We start from the raw sequence: 19,722 nt of genomic DNA on the forward strand, positions 1-19,722 counted from the left end.
TAGATCTTACTCTATAGGTAATGTACTTCTCTGACAACACTAGAAAATTATAGACGTGTTTTCATATGAAGCTACCTTCTCTTAATCTAGTTCATGTTCTGATTATATTAAGAACACATCACTTACCTCACTGATTTCTCTATCTGCTTCCCCAGTTCTATTCTGAGCCTCCAGAAAAGTAATCTGAGAAGATAGTTTTTCTGAAAGTCACAAAATAAATATCTTTAGAAGATACATGTGGAGTGTATGAACAAACAGGATTGCATGTGAAGCTATTTGAAATGCATGAAATAAGTTTTTTAAAAAATAACATAGTTTGGGAGAGGTAAAAGCCTCATTAAAATAAAGAAGTGACAAGAGGATATGATTACATGAGATAGAAGATAGAACAGTACTAGGTGATGATAATGAACCAGAATGAATATACTAAATAGTAGAAGGTTTGAAAGGAGAAGGATGCCAAGGTGCAGGACATAGAGCAGCTATTTCTGTGGCATAATCCAGAACTTCAAGGACAATATATATAATTTATCCATAATCCTACTATGTTTGTAATCTACATTTTGCATTAATATAGCACTTACAATGTTCTTCAATGTTCATAAAGATATCAAATTTTAGCACTAAAAGGGAGCTATCCTATCTCCTCAATGATCATATAAGGAAACAAAGAAATGACATGACCCGAAAGGTTATGCAGCTAGTTCAGGGAGCTGGGATTAGAATCCAAGTCTTTGGAGTTTTAACCCAAGTTCTGTTACAATGTGTATATATTGAGCATCGATATCAATATCCTCAAGAAGCTTATATTCTTTCTGAGAAGATAAAACAGATACACCAAAGGAAAAAATATATATATATATTTTACACTGTATCCAAATGTCTTAATGTGACCTACAGGAACCCTTATGCTTTGACCCTACTAATTCTGCAACCTCTTCTTCTTGTATTGCACCCTTTTTGTTCACTCTGCTCCAAAAACACTGGCCTGTTTTCTCTTCTGCAAACTTATCAAGTTCATTCATCCCTGAGGACATTTGTACTGCCTGCAATGCTCTTTGCTTAGCCTCTTTGCATGGCTGTCCCCTTTTCATCATTCAGGTTTAAAGTCCTAGGAAAGGCCTACTCTCATTACTCCAATTCTGCGTTCCTCTTCTCCAAGGCATACTTGAAATACCCTGTTTTATTTTTAGCCTAATACTTATCATTCTCTGAAATTTTCTTACGTGTATAAACAGATTTGTAGTCTGTCTTCCCCTCCAATATGTTCAGAGCTATATCCCCAGGAACGACAATAGTGCCTGGCACATAGGAAAGGCACCACAGATGAGACAAGTGAATTCAAGACACTATATAATATGTTCAGACATTTCACAAGATTACTTGAAAAAGAGGTACAGTGCTAGAAATGTCAGTGCAAAAGATGAGTTGAAAAGAACATGACATACAAGGTAAAAGTAATCTATGAGGCCAGACACAAAAACCAATATAGAAAACCTTAGGGTCAGTGATCCCTGCAGGAAAGAGCAAAGGAATGGAACCGATATAATACCTCCAAACCATGTGAAGCTACATGGACAGGACAGATTGTTTGCAAAACTGCAAAATAAGCATCATGGATAAGGTCTCAAAGAAGTGCTCTGAATGGGTTAAATAATGAGCTGAATTTGTGGTGTTCTTTACTTATTAGAAATAGTGGGAATCATCTAATACAAGTGTATAAGCTTCCATTTAGATCTAAGTGGAAAACTGTAAAATGGTTATGTTAGAAATACTGGCTCTAGAGTTTAATAAAAGTTTTACAACCTTTACTTGCTATTCATTCTCACTAGTAGTCAGTTAATCCAAGATGAATTAGATCAACAAAGCATTAACGATACACTACTAAATCCATAAAGTCTACATGAAGCATATGATAAGTGGAAGGAGACACATCTTCATTCTCACTAACTGTTCACACACAATCCAATAGGATAAAATGCTAAGTTCAGTTCAATCCAACAAAACTTTATTCAGTAGCCATTATTTGCCAGGTAGTATACTTGTTTTGGGTAAAGCAAAGATAGAAAAAAAAAAATGGCCCCTGCCCTTGAAGAGTTTATAAACTTTAAGAGCTTATAGTAAAAAAGACAAACATATAAACAGATCATTTTAATACAATGTTAAAAGTATACAAGGATATTATGGAAGCACACAAAAAATCATTTAACCCAACTTTTGGGGATCAGTACCAAATTCATGAAAAAGATAATGCACTAGTCAAGGCCTGAAAGATGAGTAAGAATCATCCAGACTAAAGGAAAGGAGCAGGATTGTAAGTAGGGTACAGCACGAGCATAAACCACTCACTCACAACATAGTTTCTACCTTTAAACCTTTATATTGATCTCTGTTACCTCATCCCACAAATTTATTACCAGAAAGTCCTTTCTTTCTTCATTTTACCTATTTTAAAAATCATCTTATTAAGGTCTTGTTCAAGCCATACTTCCTATAGGATACGATGACCATTCCAAAATGATCATGAGTTACAAAGAAATCCTGCAGCATGTATAGTCCATAATGCAAAATGTTATGTAAACACTGATACTATGCTCTAATTGTTTAATGTGTATTAATTTTATCTTTGATAGTTACCAGCTCTATCATCTAAATCTTTATTATCATGGAATCAGAGAATTCTACATGTTACACATAAATAGTGATAAAAGTAGAGGCACTTGTGGGATAAGAAGACAGAGAATTATGGTTTTCTTTCATACATACCATTCTCAGCTTTCAGCTCCTCCAGCTCTATAGAACTAAGGAGCAAGGCTCCCTTTTCATTCTCTAGTTCTACCACTCTCTTCTGCAAAGAAGCAATATTCTCCTCAGTGACTGCCTAAATTGTAGAAAGACAACAAATTAATGATTCTCCAGTGGAAAATTCTCACACTAATACCCAGATAGCCTCTAGCATTTTTGTCTTCTAAAAGTTCTCCAGCCATGAAAATACTTTAAAAATAACATCTACTTATCTGCCTAGGTAATCTTTGAAGAAAAGTGTTTTATCTAAAGATTTAGAAAAAGAAATAAAATATTTCACACAAATATCAAGTTCACTAGCTTTTAAATTTAAGATTGAAGCCTGGAATACAAAGATAGAAATTCCAAGTCTATAGCATAAGAAAGAACATTTTCAGACTTATAAACAAATAATATTAAAAGATTAGATTAATGCCACCAAGTAACATGGTCTCTCTCCTGAAGGAGAATGAACATGAGGAGAGGTTCCACAAAGAGGAATAGAGGCAAAGGAATATGTACCTCTTAAGAAAGGAAGAATATTTATAATTTTTTCCCAAGTATAATAAAAATTCCCTTGGCTTAATTTATACATCCAGAATTTTTGGTTTTCCTAAGGATAGGCATATATCTAATTATGCCACATCTTTAGTTTCATGTCTTTACATTTTTTTTTATTCTCCATGGGTATTATTCTACACAATTTTCATACAATTGTAGAATTTTTAAGCCATGAGGGTCTTCACAGCATACTTGACCCCAAAATCTTCATCCGATGTTTAAAATAAATAGCAAGGGATGAATTTAGGGTTTTTATGGCTTTTATTTTGAGGGAAGTTCCCAGTTTGCAGTACACAGGGCAAGTAAAACTACAACAGAATAGCCACAGATATTTCTGGCTTGAAGAATGAGAAGAAAGAGTTTGGGACAAACATAGCTGCTAGGAAGTGAGAAGGGAGATCAGAGAGAAGAAAAAGAGTTAGGAAGCAGGAGCCCTGAATTCTGTGTATAAACTTAGCTGAAACTGCCGGCTGAACAATGGCACTATGTATTTGTTGAACTGACTTAAAGCAGCCCAGCTAAGGCAAAAATAACTGAATGGAGTTTTGATGCCTCTCTGTCATAGGCCAGAGTTTGGGGTTTGAGTCCAACTTACTGTCTGATAAAAAGTAACTAAAATTTTAGAAATAATAAAATAGAATCTTGAGAACAAAACACAACATCCAGAATTCAAAACAAAACCATTCACACATAAAGAAACAGGAAAGTGTGACCCATTCTCAAGGAAAAAAATGTAATCAACAGATTCTAGCTATAAAACGATGCAGATTTTTTAAGTAGCAAACAAGAATTTTAATAAAGAGGCTATTTTATCTATGCTTAGGACATAAATGAATATGCTCATAATGAATAATAAGAAAGGAAATCTTAGTACGAACAAAGAAAATATAACAATGAACCAGTTTGAAATTCTGTAACTAATAAACATAATACCTGAAATGAAAATTTCGATAGGCTTAATAGTAGAATATAGACAACAGAAGAAAGCCTTGATGAACTTGAAGATAATAAATCAACAGAAATTATCCAACCTGAACACGGAAGAATAAAAAAAACTTAAAAAAAAAATGAATACAACCTCAGGGACATGTGGGACAATATTAAAAGGTTCAATATACGTGTAATTGGAGTACCAGAAGAGATGAGGGACAGAATGGGAAGAAAAAATATTTTAAGATATGGCCAAAAATTTCTCAAATGTAAGGTTATATATGTAAGAAACTCAACAAAAGCAAGCAAGAGAATGACAAAGAAAACTGTAACTAAGTACATCACAGACAAGAATAAAAGGAAAGTCTTTAAAATCTCCATAGGCAAATGATACTTTACATACAGAGGAACAACAATTCAAATGAATACTGACCAATTTTTAGGGAAAAAATACAGGCCAGAAGAGGGAAACACCTTCTTTAAAGCACTGAAAGAAAGGCTGGATGCGGTGGCTCATGCCTATAAGGCTGGATGCAGTGGCTCACGCCTATAATCCCAGCACTTTGGGAGGCCGAGTGGGGGATCACCTGAGGTCGAGAGTTCAAGACCAGCTTGACCAACATGGAGAAACTCTGTCTCTGCTAAAGTACAAAATTAGCCAGGCGTGGTTACTCATGCCTGTAATCTCAGCTACTCGGGAGACTGAGGCAGGAGAATCGCTTGAACCCAGGAGGCACAGGTAGCGGTAAGCCAAGATCGTGCCATTGCACTCCAGCCTGGGTGACAAGAACGAAACTCCATCTCAAAAAAAAAAAAGTTCTGAAAGAAAAATTGTCAATCCAGAATTATAATATCCAGTAACAAATATAATTCAAGAATAAAAGTAAACTAAAGACATTTTTAGACAAGAAAAAAACTAAGAAAATTTTTTCACAGACAGACCTATACTATAATATTATGGGTTGTTGTAGAGGCTGAAGAAAATGGTATCAAATATCTTGATCATCAGAGAGGAAATGGCATTACAAATGGTAAATATGTGGATAAATGTTAAGGTCAATATTTTCCTCTTAATGTCTTTCAAATCTATATAACCATTTTAAGCACAAATATTAAAATTGTGTGCTGAGGCTTATCACTTTTGTTAATATAATACAACAACGGGCATAAGGAATAGGGTAAGGGTATATGATTATGAAGATTCTACCTTTTAAGTGAAGTAATACAGTATTAACTCTAAGAAGACTGAAAAGTTAAGGATATATGTTGTACTTCCTAGAGCAACCACTTAAAAAACTTTTGTAAAAAGATATAGCTCAATACCCAATAGAGGACTTTTGCTTCTGCTAAAGACTGAGTAACATGGAACAGATTTAACCTCCTACCTGAAACAATAATAACCAAAACCAGACAAAATAATAAAATAATCATTTTCAGAATACTGGATATCAAGCAACAAAGGATAATTATCTCTGAAAGAGGCAGAAAACAAATAAAGTGATCCCTAAAGCTGACCAAGCTTCATGACCTAAGAGAGTTTTCAGCTTGTGGTCCAAGAAGCGGGAACATAGGCTGAGCCTGGTAGACTCCCCTAAGTTCATGAGACAGAGCTGACAGTCAAGAAAGAGCAAGATGGCTGCAGTTCACAGAACAGAATACCAGATGGGAAAAAGTCACATGCAGAGAAAACTCTGCAGATCTGCAAAGGGACTGAACAAGTGTTCAGTGAAGCACAGAGCAGCACATGAATGTGAGGAAAGCATTCAAGGCTACCTGAACTACCCCTACCTATCTGAAGAGATTAAAGAATAGCACTTGGTGCTCACACAAAACCTGGACGAGAGTTATATAGCCAACTGTGAAAAAACACTTCTCAGGGCATTGAGTAAGATACTCAGCAAGGTCTTGCCTCAGGAATAAGGAATGACTGAGCACTGATTTGAACCCTCCTAACAAATCAAAGCAGCAAGATCTGAAAGGACCAAGCTTTTTTCAAATAATTTAACTGAATCCCATAAAAAAGCTCCAAAATATGTTAACAAAACAAAGATAGAAACAAAGGAGAATCACTTGAACCCGGGAGGCAGAGATTGCAGTGAGCTGAGATTGCACCACTGCAATCCCGCCTGGGCAACAAAGCAAGACTCCATTTCAAAAAAATAAAATAAAATAAAAGATTAAAAGCCCATTAATGAGTTTTGGAACAACTTCAAGTAATCTAATATACATGTAATTGGAATTCCCAAAGCAGAGTAGGGAGTCAGAAAAATATATATATTTGACTAATTCATGGCAGAAAATCTTCCAAAACTACAAACACAGAGATTGAAAAAGCTCAATGAACCCCAATCACAAGAAACATGCTATGTCAAGGCACATCATAATTCAAGTGCTCAAAAACAGTGGTAAAATCCTAAAAGCAGGCAGGAAAAAACAGAAAGAAAGAAGCATGACAGCAGATTTCTTATCAAAAACAAAATGCAAGGGCCGGATGCAGTGGCTCATGCCTGTAATCCCAACACTTTGGGAGGCTGAGGGGGGTGGATTGTTTGAGACCAGAGTTCGAGACTAGCCTGGCCAACATGGCAAAACTCCATCTCTATTAAAAATTCAAAATTAGCCAGGCATGGTGGCAGGTGCCTGTAATCCAAGCTACTCGGGAAGCTGAGGCAGGAGAATCACTTGAACCCGGGAAGTGCAGGTTACAGTGAGTCGAGACTGCACCACTGCACTCCAGCCTAGATGACACAGTGAGACTCTGTCTCAAAAAAAAAAAAAAAAAAAACCAACAAAAAACAAAAAAACCAAAATGCGAGAAAGAAGACAGTAGAGTAACACACTTAGAGAAATGAAAGAAAACAAAACTTTCAGTGTAGAACTCTAGTCAGCAAAAAATAATCTTTCAACAACAATGGTGAGATAAAGACGTCTTCAGATATAAAGTGTTATTAGAACCCATGACCGGCCGGGTGCGGTGGCTCATGCCTGTAATCCCAGCACTTTGGGAGGCCAAGGCGGGTAGATCATGAGGTCAAGAGATTGAGACCATCCTGGCCAACATAGTGAAACCCCGTCTCTACTAAAAATACCAAAAAAAAAAAAAAAAAAAAAAAAAAAAAAAAAAAAAAAAAGCTAGGTGTGGTGGTGGGTACCTGTAGTCCCAGCTACTCGGGAGGCTGAGGCAGGACAATCGCTTGAACCCGGGAGGCGGAGGCTGCAGTGAGCCAAGATTGCGCCACTGCACTTCAGCCTGGTGACAAAGCAAGACTCCGTCTCCAAAACAAATGAACAAAAAAACCCATGACCAGCAGACTTGCACACACATCCGTGTGCACACATACACAAAAATTAAAAGAAGTCCTTCAGAGCCAGGTGCAGTAGCTCACACCTGTAATCCCAGCACTTTGGGAGGCCAAGGCAGGAGGATCATTTGAGCTCAGGAGGTTAAAACCAGCCATCCTAGGTTACTTAGCAAGACCTCATCTCTACTAAAAGTAAAAAAAAAAAAAAAAAAAAAAAAATCATGTGGGTATCATGGTGCATGCCTGTAGCCGCAGTTACTCTGGAGGCCAATGTGGAAGAATCACTTGAGCCCAGGAGGATGAGGCTGCAGTAAGCCATGATCATGCCACTGCACTCCAGCCTGGGTGACAAAGTGAGAATCTGTCTCTATTAAAAAAAAAAAAAAAAAGTCCTTCAGAGAGAAGAAAAATGACACCAGATGGAAATATGAAGCCAGGGTTTGGCAAACTTTGGAGGTCTGTATAAATAAAGTTTTACTGGAACATAACCACAACCATTTGTTTCCCTTCGCTCTATGTCTATTCTTGCTGTACAATGGCAGAGTTGAGTAAGTGCAACAGACTATCTGACCCACAAAGCCTAAAATATTTACTATACATAAAAGGATTGGCAATCTCTGATCTACCACCAAAGAATGAAAAGTACCAGAAATGGTAACTGCAATGGTAGTTAAGATTTATTTTCTTATTTTAATCTCCTTAAAACATAAACACAAATGCTTTATATGTATTAGCCAAAAACTGTCCACAATCCAAATTATCCATCAATGAGTCAATGGTACACAAATTGTGCTGTTTACAACATACTCAATGATACAGTGGAATGAATTATTACTAAACAGACATTAGGATGAATCTCAAGTATGCTGAGTACAATAAGCCAACAAAAAAGTGTATATACAACTTATACAAAATTTTTTTTAAAATCTATAATGACAGAAAGCAGATCAGTGTTTGTCTAGTAGGAAAAGATGTGAGGAAAAAGATTAAAAGAAGACACGAGAAAACTTCTAGAGATGATGAATATGCTCATTTTCTTGATAGTAGTGATGGTTTTACATGTTATCAAATTGTGCTGGGTGCTGTGGCTTAAACACCTGTAATCCCAACACTTTGGGAGACAAAAGCAGGAGGATCACTTGAGCCCAGGAGTTACTTTGAGGCCAGCCTGGGCAACATAGTGAGACCTTGTCTCTACAAAAAAAATAAAATAAAATAGGCCAGACATGGTGGCACATGCCTATAGTCCCAGCTATTCAGAAGGCTGAGGTGAGAGGATTGCTTTAGCCCAGGAAGTTAAGGCTGTAGTGAGCTGTGATCACGTGACTGCACTCCAGCCTGGGCGAGAGAACAAGACCCTGTTTCAAAAAACAAATGAACAAACAAACAAAACCCTCTTTAAACTGTATACTTTAAATGTGTACACATTACTGTATGTTAAGTATAACTTTAATAGAGTTGTTTAAAAGAAAAAGTTGTCAATAAATGAAAATTAAATTCAAGAAACTTCTAATTATCAAATAGAAGGCAAGAAAAAAGAAGAAGGGAAAACAGAGGGAAAAAAACAGAAAGCAAAATGGTAGACCTAAATGCAATCACATCAATAATTACATTAAAAGGACTAAGCACTCCAATTACAAAGAAGAGAAGAAATAAAAAAGTATAACCAACTATATGTTGCCTTCAAGACATTCACTTTAAAGAAAGACATAAGTTAAAAGTAAAAGGACAGAAAAGAATATACCATTCAAGCAATAAACATAACACTGAATTCTTTTATTAATGTCAGATACAGAGAAATACAAATAAAGAAGTATTACTAGAGATAGAGTAACATTTTTTTTTTTTTTTTTTTTTTTGAGACAGAATCTCGCTCTGTTGCCCGGGCTGGAGTGCAGTGGCCGGATCTCAGCTCACTGCAAGCTCCGCCTCCCGGAGCTTGTTTAGAGTAACATTTTGTAAGTGAAAAAAGGAACATTTTCTCTGAAAGATAAATGTGTATGTACTAATAACAGAGATTCCAATTACCAAGAGGCAAAAAATGACTACATTAAAAGGAGAAACAGACAATTCCACAGTCATAGTTGGAGATTTCAACCCCTTCTCAGCAAATGTTTCAATATCCAGACAAAAATCAAAGACAAATATAACCTGAACAATACTATGATCTAAGTGCTATTTGTAGAACATTAAATCCAATTACTACAGAATACACACTATTTACAAGTGTACAAAGTATGTTCACCAAGACACCATATGCTGTGTCATAAAATAGGTCTCAATAAATTTCAAAGGATTGAAGTCATATAAAACATATTCTCTGATCATAATGAAATTATATTAGAAATCAGTAAGATATATAGAAATAAAACCAAATATCTGGATATTCTACAACAACGTGTTTATTTAGAACACACTTTTAAACAGTCCATGGTCAATGAAAAAATCACAGAGAAACTCAGAAAAATCTTCAAAAACTGAAATGATTAAAAAACCACAACATAACAAGCTGTGCTTAGAGGGAACTGTGTTAACTTTAAATGTTCATATGAGAAAAGAAGACCTGAAATCTTCGACAAAAAGTTTCACCTTAAGAAGCTATAAAAAGAAGAGCAAAGTAAATCCAAGTAGAAGGAAACACTAAAGAGTAGAAATCAATGAAAATGAAAATAATCAGCAACAGAGAAAATTAACAAGGCCAAAAGTGGCTCTTTGAAAAGATCGGGGAAAAAAGTTGAATAAATTCTAGCTAGACTGATAAAGAAAATGAAGCACAAATTAACAACAGCAGGGATCAGAGCTTACAGGCATTAAAAGGATAAAAAGTAAATACTGTAACCAACATTATGACAAAAATAGAACATCTTCAATGAAATGGACAAAACCCCAGGAAAAAAAAAAAAAAAAGCCCAAACCAAAACTGGCACAGAGTGAAAAAAAAAAACTTATTATTAGCCTTATATCTGTAAAGGAAATTCAATTCATTATCAGAAACCTTCCGAAAACTCCAGACTCAGATGGTTTCACTGGTAAATTCTTTTTTTTTTTTTTTTTTTTTGAGATGGAGTTTTGCTCTTATCGCCCAGGTTGGAGTGCAATGGCGCGATCTCGGCTCACTACAACCTCCGCCTCCCGAGTTCAAGTGATTCTCCTGCCTCAGCCTCCCGAGGAGATGGGATTACAGGCATCTGCCACCATGCCCAGCTAATTTTTTTGTATTTTTAGTAGAGAACGGGGTTTCACCATGTTGGCCAGGCTGGTCTTGAACTCCTGACCTCAGGTGATCCGCCCACCTCGGCCTCCCAAAGTGCTGGGATACAGGCGCAAGCCACTGCACCCAGCAGTAAATTCTTTTTAAAAAAAGTATTCCTGATGTAAATGACGAGTTGATGGGTGCTGACGAGTTGACGGGTGCAGCACACCAACATGGCACAAGTATACATATGTAACAAACCTGCATGTTACGCACATGTACCCTAGAACTTAAAGTATAATAAAAAAAAAGTATTTAAAAAATTATTTTCAAAAACTGAAATAATACCAATCACATACAAACTCTCATAAAATAGAAAGAAAGAAAACACTCTCAGAAAATAGAAAAGGGAACATATTATGAGGCTGCCATACCCTTAATACCAACACTTGATAAAGATATTATAAAACAAGAAAACCATAGACTAATATCCTTCATAAATATGAATACAAAAATCCTTCACAAAATATTAGCAAATCAAATTCAGTAATACAGAAAAAGGATAATACAGTTGACTCTTGAACATGGGTTTGAATTACATGAGTTCACTTATATGCAGATTTTTTCCAACAAATATATTGGGGTTGGGTGTGGTGGCTCATGCCTGTAATTCCAGCATTTTGGGAGGCCAAGGGAGGAGGACTGCTTGAGTCCAGAAGTTCTAGACCAGCCTCGGCAACATGACGAAATTCCATTTCCACCAATAAACAAACAAACACACACAAATAGCTGGGCATGGTGGCATGTGCCTGTAGTCCCAGCTACTTAGGAGGCTGAGGTGGGAAGATCACTTAAGCCCAGGAGGTTGACGCTGCAGTGAGCTGTCATCGCATCACTACACTCCAGCCTGGGCGATGGAGTGACTCTGTCTCAAAAGAAAGAAATAAATAAAATTAAAAAAAAACAAAACAAACAAACAAAAAAAACCGGCCAGGCACAGTGACTCATGCCTGTAATGGGAGGCCAAGGTGGGTAGATCACCAATGGTTAAGAGGTATGGTCAGGAGTTTCAGACCAGCCTGGCCAACATGGCAAAACCCCGTCTCTACTAAAAATAACAAAAATTAGCCGGGTGTGGTGGTGGGCACCTGTAGTCCCAACTACTTGAGAGGCTGAGGCAGGAGAATTGCTTGAACCTGGGAGGTGGAGGTCGCAGTGAGCTGAGATCACACCACTGCACTCCAGCCTGGGCAACAGTGAAACTCCATCTCAAAAAAATAAATAAATAGAAAAATTTTTAGGATGTTTGCTACAACTTGACATTGGTTATTACTCACAGAAGAACCACATAGCCTAGAAACACCAAAAAAAAAAAAAAAAAAAAAAAAAAGAGAGAGAGAGAGAGAAAGTTTATTTTAAAAAGTTAAGAAAAAATTAAGAAATAGCAAAAAAACTAAGAAAATTTCCTCTACAAGATTGAGGATGATCTGATAGAGGAAATTCCTTAAAAACTTAAAACTAGTATCACAGCCAATGGCAAATTATGGAACATTTTCCGCTTAGATTAGAAACAATCCAAGAAGGTCAAGTCTCACCACTTCTATTAAACAGTGTACTGGAGGCATAAAAATTAGAAAGAAGTGAAATTTCTCTTTATTTTCAGATGACATGATTGCTTACATAGAAAATCCTAGAGAATCTACAAAAAGAGACTAAAATCAATAAAATTAATTTGTTTATCAAGGTCACAGAATATAAGCTGAATAAAATTCAGTTGTATACTTACATATTAGCATACATTGGAAAATGAAATAAAAATAATTCCATCTATAATAATATCAAAAATATTACCTACTTCAGAATAAATGTTATAATGTGCACAGTTTCTCCAATGAAAACTAAAAAACACTGCTGAAAGAAATTAAAGATCTGAATAAATGGAAGTACATACTATATTCGTAGATTGAAAAGTTTAGTAAAGATGTCAATTCTCCTTAAATTGATCAATAGATTCCATACAATACCCATTCAAAATCTCACTGTCTTTTCTTAAAAAGAAGAATTTGAGAAGCTGATTGTATAACTTATGTGGAAAGGACCTGGAATAATCAAAGCAATCTTGAAAAGAAGAACAAAGTTGGAGGACTTATACTGTTAATACTTGACTTCAAGACTAACAACAAACTACAATAATGAAGACTATGATACTGGCATAGGGACTGACAAATAGATCAATATAACAGAACACAAAATTCAGAAGTAGATGTATTAGTCTTTGATTTTCAATGAAGGCAGCAAAAGAATCCAATGAGGAAAGTAAAGTCTCCTTAAGAAATGGTACTGAAAGAACGAAATATCCATATGGGAAAAAACAAAACAACCTGACCTTTACCTTACAACACATACAAAAATTCATTTGAGATTCAGAGACTTCACATGAAAACTAAAACTATAAAGCTTGTGGAAGAAAGCATAAGAGAATATCTTCATGAACTGGGGCTAAGCAAAGGTTTCACAGACAGGACACAGGAAAAAAACAATAAAAAATGATAAATAAGTTCATCAAAATTTAGAAGTATGTGCTAACGAAAAGATATCATGATGAAAATGAATAGGCAAGCCACAGCATGGGAGAAAATATTCACCAAATATATGATAATAGATTAACATTCAGAATATATAAAGAATTCCTACTTGATAATAAAAAGATAAAGAACTCAATTTTAAGAATGGGGAAATGATGTGAACAGACACTTCACCAACAGAAGGTATACATATGGCTAAGAATCTCAAGAAAAAAAGTTCAACATAATTTGTCATCAGGGAAATGCAAATTTTAACCACTACATACTCATTAGAATGGCCAAAATGTTTTAAAACTGACACCACCAAATCTTGGAGAAGATGCGGAACAAATGGAACTCTCATATATTTTAGGTGAGAGTATAAAATAGTACAACTACAGCCAGGTGCACTGGCTCATGCCTGTAATCCCAGCACTTTGGGAGGCCAAGGCGGGCAGATCACGAGGTCAGGAGTTTGAGACCAGCCTGGCCAACACGGTGAAACCCTGTCTGTACTAAAAATACAAATATCAGCCGGGCGTGGTGGCGGGTGCCTGTAATCCCAGCTACTTGGGAGGCTGAGGCAGGAGAATTGCTTGAACCCGGGAGGCGGAGGTTGCAGTGAGCTGAGATCACACCACTGCACTCCAGCCTGGGAGACAGAGCAAGATTCCGTCTTGGAAAAAAAAAAAATAGTACAACCACTTTGGGAAAAGATCTGGCAGTTCCTAATAAAGCTAAACACATAGGTACTCTATGGCCCAGCAAAGCAATTCCTCAACTAGTATTTACTGAAGATAAATGAAAATGTATGTCCACATAACTACTTGTATGAGAATGTTCATAGCAGTTTAATTCATAATAGCCAAAGCATGAAAAAGCCCAGGTGTCCATCAATAGGAAAATGCAGTACAATCATGTAAAAGGAAAATTCAGCATGTTCATAAAATATTTCTCAGCAATATTAAAGAATAAATTATAATACATGCACAATATGGATGAATCTCCAAATATGCTGAGTAAAAGCTTTACACATAAGAGCCCCTATTGTATGGTTAAATGTATATGATGTTGTAAAACAGGCAAAATTAATCTATGGTGAAAAATCAGTAGTTGTCTTTGGAGGGGAAGGGTGAGGATGACTATAAAGGGGTACAGGGATACTTTGTGAGGTGATGGTAACGTGATATATCTTGAATAGGGGTTTGGGCAACACAGGTGAATGCATTTGACAAAACCCAAGGAATGGTATACTTAAGAGCTGTGCATTTAAAGGTTTATAAATCTTACCTCAAAAGAAAAAGAATAATTACAAATAAATATTGAAATATAGTCAATGATATGAATGCTGACATATTTAGAGAGAAATGTACTGATGTCCACAACTTACAGTGAAATGTATTACAAATTTAAGATGAACTGATGGATGGGCAGAGGGATGAATAAATAGATATTTGATAAGGCAAACATGGTAGAATGTTAATGATAGAATTCAGACGGGTATACAGACGTTCACTACAAAACTCTTTCAACTTATTCGAATGGCTGGAAAATATCTTCACAAAACATTGGAGGAAAAAGTCAAGAATGGGAGAACAGAAGAGACTGGAAACCCTAGATGCTAGAAACCAAGAGATAAAAATTTTTATCAGTGGACAGTACAGCCCAGGAACGACAGGACTCTGCTGACCAATATGTCTGTGAGTTTGGAAGGGTATAATCTTACAATGGAGATGACTGAATCTAGTTTTCTCAACTTGACATTAGTCAATTAAGAACACCAAACTAACCACCTTCATTTTGATGTTCAGGCTCAATCAGCCTGCATCAGCGTTCAATGGTTATAATCTAGCTCTCTACAGAGATTTTTGTAGAAGGAAGAGAGAATATACTGGCCAATCAGAAGCTACTTGGCCATTATTTTTTTACTGTTAATTAATTAATGGGAACAATATGATTTCCATAGTAGACTTTTAAGTTTGATTAGACTGACTTGTGTTAACTAAACCTGATCAAATCTTAGTTTATCAAAAAAAAAAAAAAAAAAAAAAAAAAAAAGACTTCTGAACTGGGAAAGTTAACTATAAAAGCAAAAGTAATGATTCATCTCCAATACAAATTGTTAAGACCTTAGAATCAGAAAGACTTCTGAGACCATGGTATTTGTTATCTATTATTTTCTTACTCTTTATTGTTGAAACACTGCATTAATGCCTTTCATGATTCCTTTCAAATAGAATTGTCCTCAAAAAAGTATTTTTTTCAGGCAGAAAAAACATAAGGTTTATATAGCTCTCTAGAATAAATCCTCATTAGAGCACCGAAGTACAGATACAGCAAAGACAAACAGTTAATATTCATAAGAAGTTCACATTTAATTACCTGTGTGCCCTCATTATAAACATCTGGGAAACAAGTCTGAGATGCTATTTCATGTTGTTGCAAGGGTGGTCTATTTAGAAATTGGCTAATTTCTTTGGATTTTTGCTGGAGTTGATCTAAGGAAAAGAAACAAATAAATATAATATTTGCTTCAAGTCTGAAATGTAGTTATTATTATCTTCTAAGGATACACTGTATGCTGTTTACTAGTTTAGTTACCTTAGTTAAAATTAGGATGCCAATGACAACATTATTAACTGTTTAAATGTTCTCAAGGACCAAAGGACACCTCAGTAAATCACTTCCTTCAAAAGTAAAATAAAACCTAGGCATTTTTTTTTTTTTTGAGATGGAGTCTCCCTCTGTTGCCCAGGCTGGAGTGCAGTGATGCAGTCTCGGCTCACTGTAACCTCTGACTCATGGGTTCAAGTGATTCTCTTGCCTCAGCCTTCCGAGTAGCTGGGATTACAGGCATGTGTCACCATGCCCGGCTAATTATTTTTGTATTTTTAGTAGAGATGGGGTTTCACCATGTTGGTCAGGCTGGTCTCGAACTCCTGACCTCAGGTAATCCCCCCCACCTTGGCCTCCCCAAAGTGCTGGAATTCAGGCGTGAGCCACTGCGCCCGGCCCTAGGCATTTTTTAAAAGTTCATTCCATTTCCTCCTTGAAAATGGCTTTAGGGTTTCTGTTTTCTTCACTCTCAACAGGTGTTATGGATTCCACCAAGATTCCACCACATGGTTTTAAACATTAACATACTTAAGAGAACAGCTTGCTCATGTAACACCCTAGTCCTGTGTGATGCCCTTCAAAACTGTCTGGCTAGGGCGCAGTGGCTCACGCCTGTAATCCCAGCACTGTGGGAAGTCGAGGTGGGCAGATCACCTGAGGTCAGGGGTTCGAGACCAGCCTGACCAATACCGAGAGGCCCTGTCTCTACTAAAAATACAAAATACAATGCATGGTGGCGCATGCCTGCAATCCCAGCTACTCGGGAGGCTGAGGCAGGAGAATCACTTGAACCCGGGAGACGGAGGTTGCAGTGAGCCGAGATCACGCCATTGCACTGCATCCTGGGCAACAAGAGCAAAACTCTGTCTCAAAACAAACAAACAAACAAAAAACTGTCTGGCTAACGTTGTTATTCAATACAAATTTTCAACTTAATTCTTTCTAAAATCTTTCCTTTATGTCTATGCCAATCTATTAGTAAAGGTTATAATTTGGGGAAGAGGATTGGTGAGATGGAGTACTGGTGTTGAGGAAGTTTCACTTTTTAATTTATAAAGTTCTAAAATGTTCAATTCTTTAGAGGCACATATTGCTTTTATAATAACATATTTTTAAAAAGTTTCCTTTATACCTTCTTAAAGGATAAATTTTCACCTATAAGAAATCAGGTGAAAAGAGATTTTCACCTATAAGAAAAGCATTGAGACCCATTCATCTTTAGATTTATGGATGACTCCATGCAATTTAGTCTCCTAACCTATGCACCTAGATCTGGCCTGAGTTCTCCAAAAACTAATGCAAATCCCACTCGTTTCAGTCACTGAATCCTTCAGATCAGAGTCATATTTAACATAGCATTCTATTTAATATCTGGAATATCACTATCACATTTTTAGTATTATAATGATAATTATAATATTAAGACAGATTATAGCCAGTCAGAGGCAGGTAAAATGCATCAAGAAGTTCAGAAGAGCTGTTTTTCTCAGTCCTTCTATTGGTTCAATTGGTTTGAGCAAAGATTTCATTAACAGATCCCTGAAAATATGAAATACAAGCCACTTAGGTGGTAGAGACGTGGACTTCAAAAGCAATCAGCTACTGACCTTCCAGCTGCTCAATGGTCTGGGCTGACTGAACTGCCTGTTCATCCTTATCTTGGAGAAGCTTTGAATTTTGATCCTTCAGAGCATCCTTATCTTGGAGAAGCTTTGAATTTTGATCCTTCAGAGCATCACAGGCAGACTGCAGCTCTTGTCCAGTCTTTTGAAGACTCAAAATATGAGAGGTCTTCTCTTCCATTTCTGCTTTGTGCTTCTGCTCCAAAGCACTATATCGAGACTCTAGTTCAGCCTGGGCTTGGCCTGCTTGCTCTAACTGTTCTAAAAGATGACGCATTTCTTCTTGCAGATTATGGAAGGATAATTTTCTCTCTGCCACTTCAAGTTCCATCTTTTCCAGTAGAATCTTGGACTCCTCTCTTTCTGTTTCCACAGTGTTCCTTAAAGTATTATGCTCAGCTTCTATCTGCTGTAACTGCTGAGAGAGAATCTAAGAAAAAAGACAAAGTCTCATGAGCCATAAATACATTATTTCATTTCAACAAGCATTGTAAAGTGCTTCTTCTTGTAGGAAAGAAAAAAATGGAAATATGTTTCTATGCTAGAGAGAAAGCCCTTCTCAAGAAGGAGAGTTGAAAATTAAGAGGAGAGGAGATGGCTGACTTTCTCCAGCAGCACACAGGCAGCCAGAAAAACAAACAGAGAATGTGGACTGTAGCACCAATTCTGCATTATGATGAGACTACTTGGATGTGACAGGATAGGGACACAAGGAGTCCAAGGGCTAGAAAAAAGATAGTTCAAATTGTCAAGCATGGGTCCACATGGGACACGGAAAGGAGCAAGGGTAAGGAAGAATTAACATACTGGAGGAGCAAAGTGGAATTCAATGAAGTTCAATGAGAATGAAGATCAGGACAATATGAGAAAGAAAATGGCAGGATGGATTATAGTCAGATCAGCATTACTCATTACTGATTACCTCAGATTCAAGGGAATATTGCAGAATGAGATCATTTCAATCCAACAGAAGGTCAATTGACAAAAACAAGAAAAGATGGGACTGTACATAAAGCACAAAAATCATTCAAGACAGAGAAGAGTAACTGATGAAAAAGAAACTCACTAAAGGATAATATAGGCTAAGTATCCCTTATTCTAAATGGCTGGGACCAGAAGTATTTCAGTTTTCCACTTTTTTCAGATTTTTGGAATATCTTGGCTATCTTGGGGATGCGACCCAAGTCTAAACATGAAATTCATTTGTTTCATATACATCGTATACACATAACCTAAAAACAATTTTATACAGTATTTTAAATGATTTTGTGCATATTTGCCTTTGACCTGTTACCCTGTTCCACAAGGACAGTTGTGGCATTTTCCACTTATGGTGTCATGTTGGTGCTCAGAAAGTTTCAGATTTTGGAGCATTTTGGATTTTCAGATTAGGCATACTCAATCTGTATGACATTCCAGAGAAACTAGGACCCTAGACCTAAAATGGCAAAGGGAAAGAGCAACAATCAAGAAGGGCAATGTATGCTCCATGAGGGAAAGAACTGTATTTATTTTTGCTCCTAATTGTACTGCATCCCCACCACTTAAGTACAAGGTATTCACTGAAAGAATGGATAAATGGCATCAATTCTCTGAAGACTTTAAATAGGCTTTTATATCTACTGCCTGGCAAACTAAAGTGGAAATGAATACCCCCCAAGGCAGGAAGTAAAGATTAGAAGGCAGTACCTGGTTTCTCTGCTCAGCAGCAGTCAGCTCCTGTTGCAGCAAGTCAACGACCTGAGCACGGCCCACCAAGGATTCTTCGTGTTCCTCAAGCTTCCTTTGCAGCACCCTCAATTTCTGAGAAGAAAACATTTTAGACATAATGTGCTAACAAATGAGTGCTTGTATTTGCTTCTCTTTCAAAATGTCATGTAGATTTGTGTACTTAAATTTTGGGGTGTTGAAAATGACAGTTTAAAGAGTGGGAGACCAGCATGCCATGCTCCCCATCCAGCAGCAACAAAGACTCTCCAAAATGTCTTCTCCAGAGCACCAGCAACAACCAGACCCAGACACAAGCAAGTCCCTGAATTAGGGAGCCTCTTTAAAAATTAGAAAAAAACAATGACACATATCTGCCTTCAAAATCATACAGTTAATAACCTGTACCTAGATAGCATAGGTAACATGTACATCTTACCCAC

At 36.6% G+C, this 19,722-nt stretch overlaps 1 protein-coding gene across 6 annotated transcripts in view; it reads right to left on the bottom strand.

The window, feature by feature from the left end:
- The window catches only part of GOLGB1 (golgin B1), a 92,058-nt gene that overhangs the window by 42,001 nt on the left and 30,335 nt on the right, over window positions 1-19,722 (bottom strand). For all 6 annotated transcript variants that reach the window (XM_010370521.2, XM_010370520.2, XM_030941758.1 and 3 more), the window contains 5 exons: window positions 19,262-19,375; window positions 17,558-18,002; window positions 15,717-15,832; window positions 2,767-2,881; window positions 127-200 (listed from right to left, as the gene is read on the bottom strand). In XM_010370521.2, coding sequence (XP_010368823.2) covers window positions 127-200; window positions 2,767-2,881; window positions 15,717-15,832; window positions 17,558-18,002; window positions 19,262-19,375 — 864 coding nt within the window. The remainder of the gene's footprint in view (window positions 1-126; window positions 201-2,766; window positions 2,882-15,716; window positions 15,833-17,557; window positions 18,003-19,261; window positions 19,376-19,722) is intronic.

Source organism: Rhinopithecus roxellana, chromosome 1, assembly GCF_007565055.1.
Source record: "Rhinopithecus roxellana isolate Shanxi Qingling chromosome 1, ASM756505v1, whole genome shotgun sequence".
NCBI lineage: Eukaryota > Metazoa > Chordata > Mammalia > Primates > Cercopithecidae > Rhinopithecus > Rhinopithecus roxellana.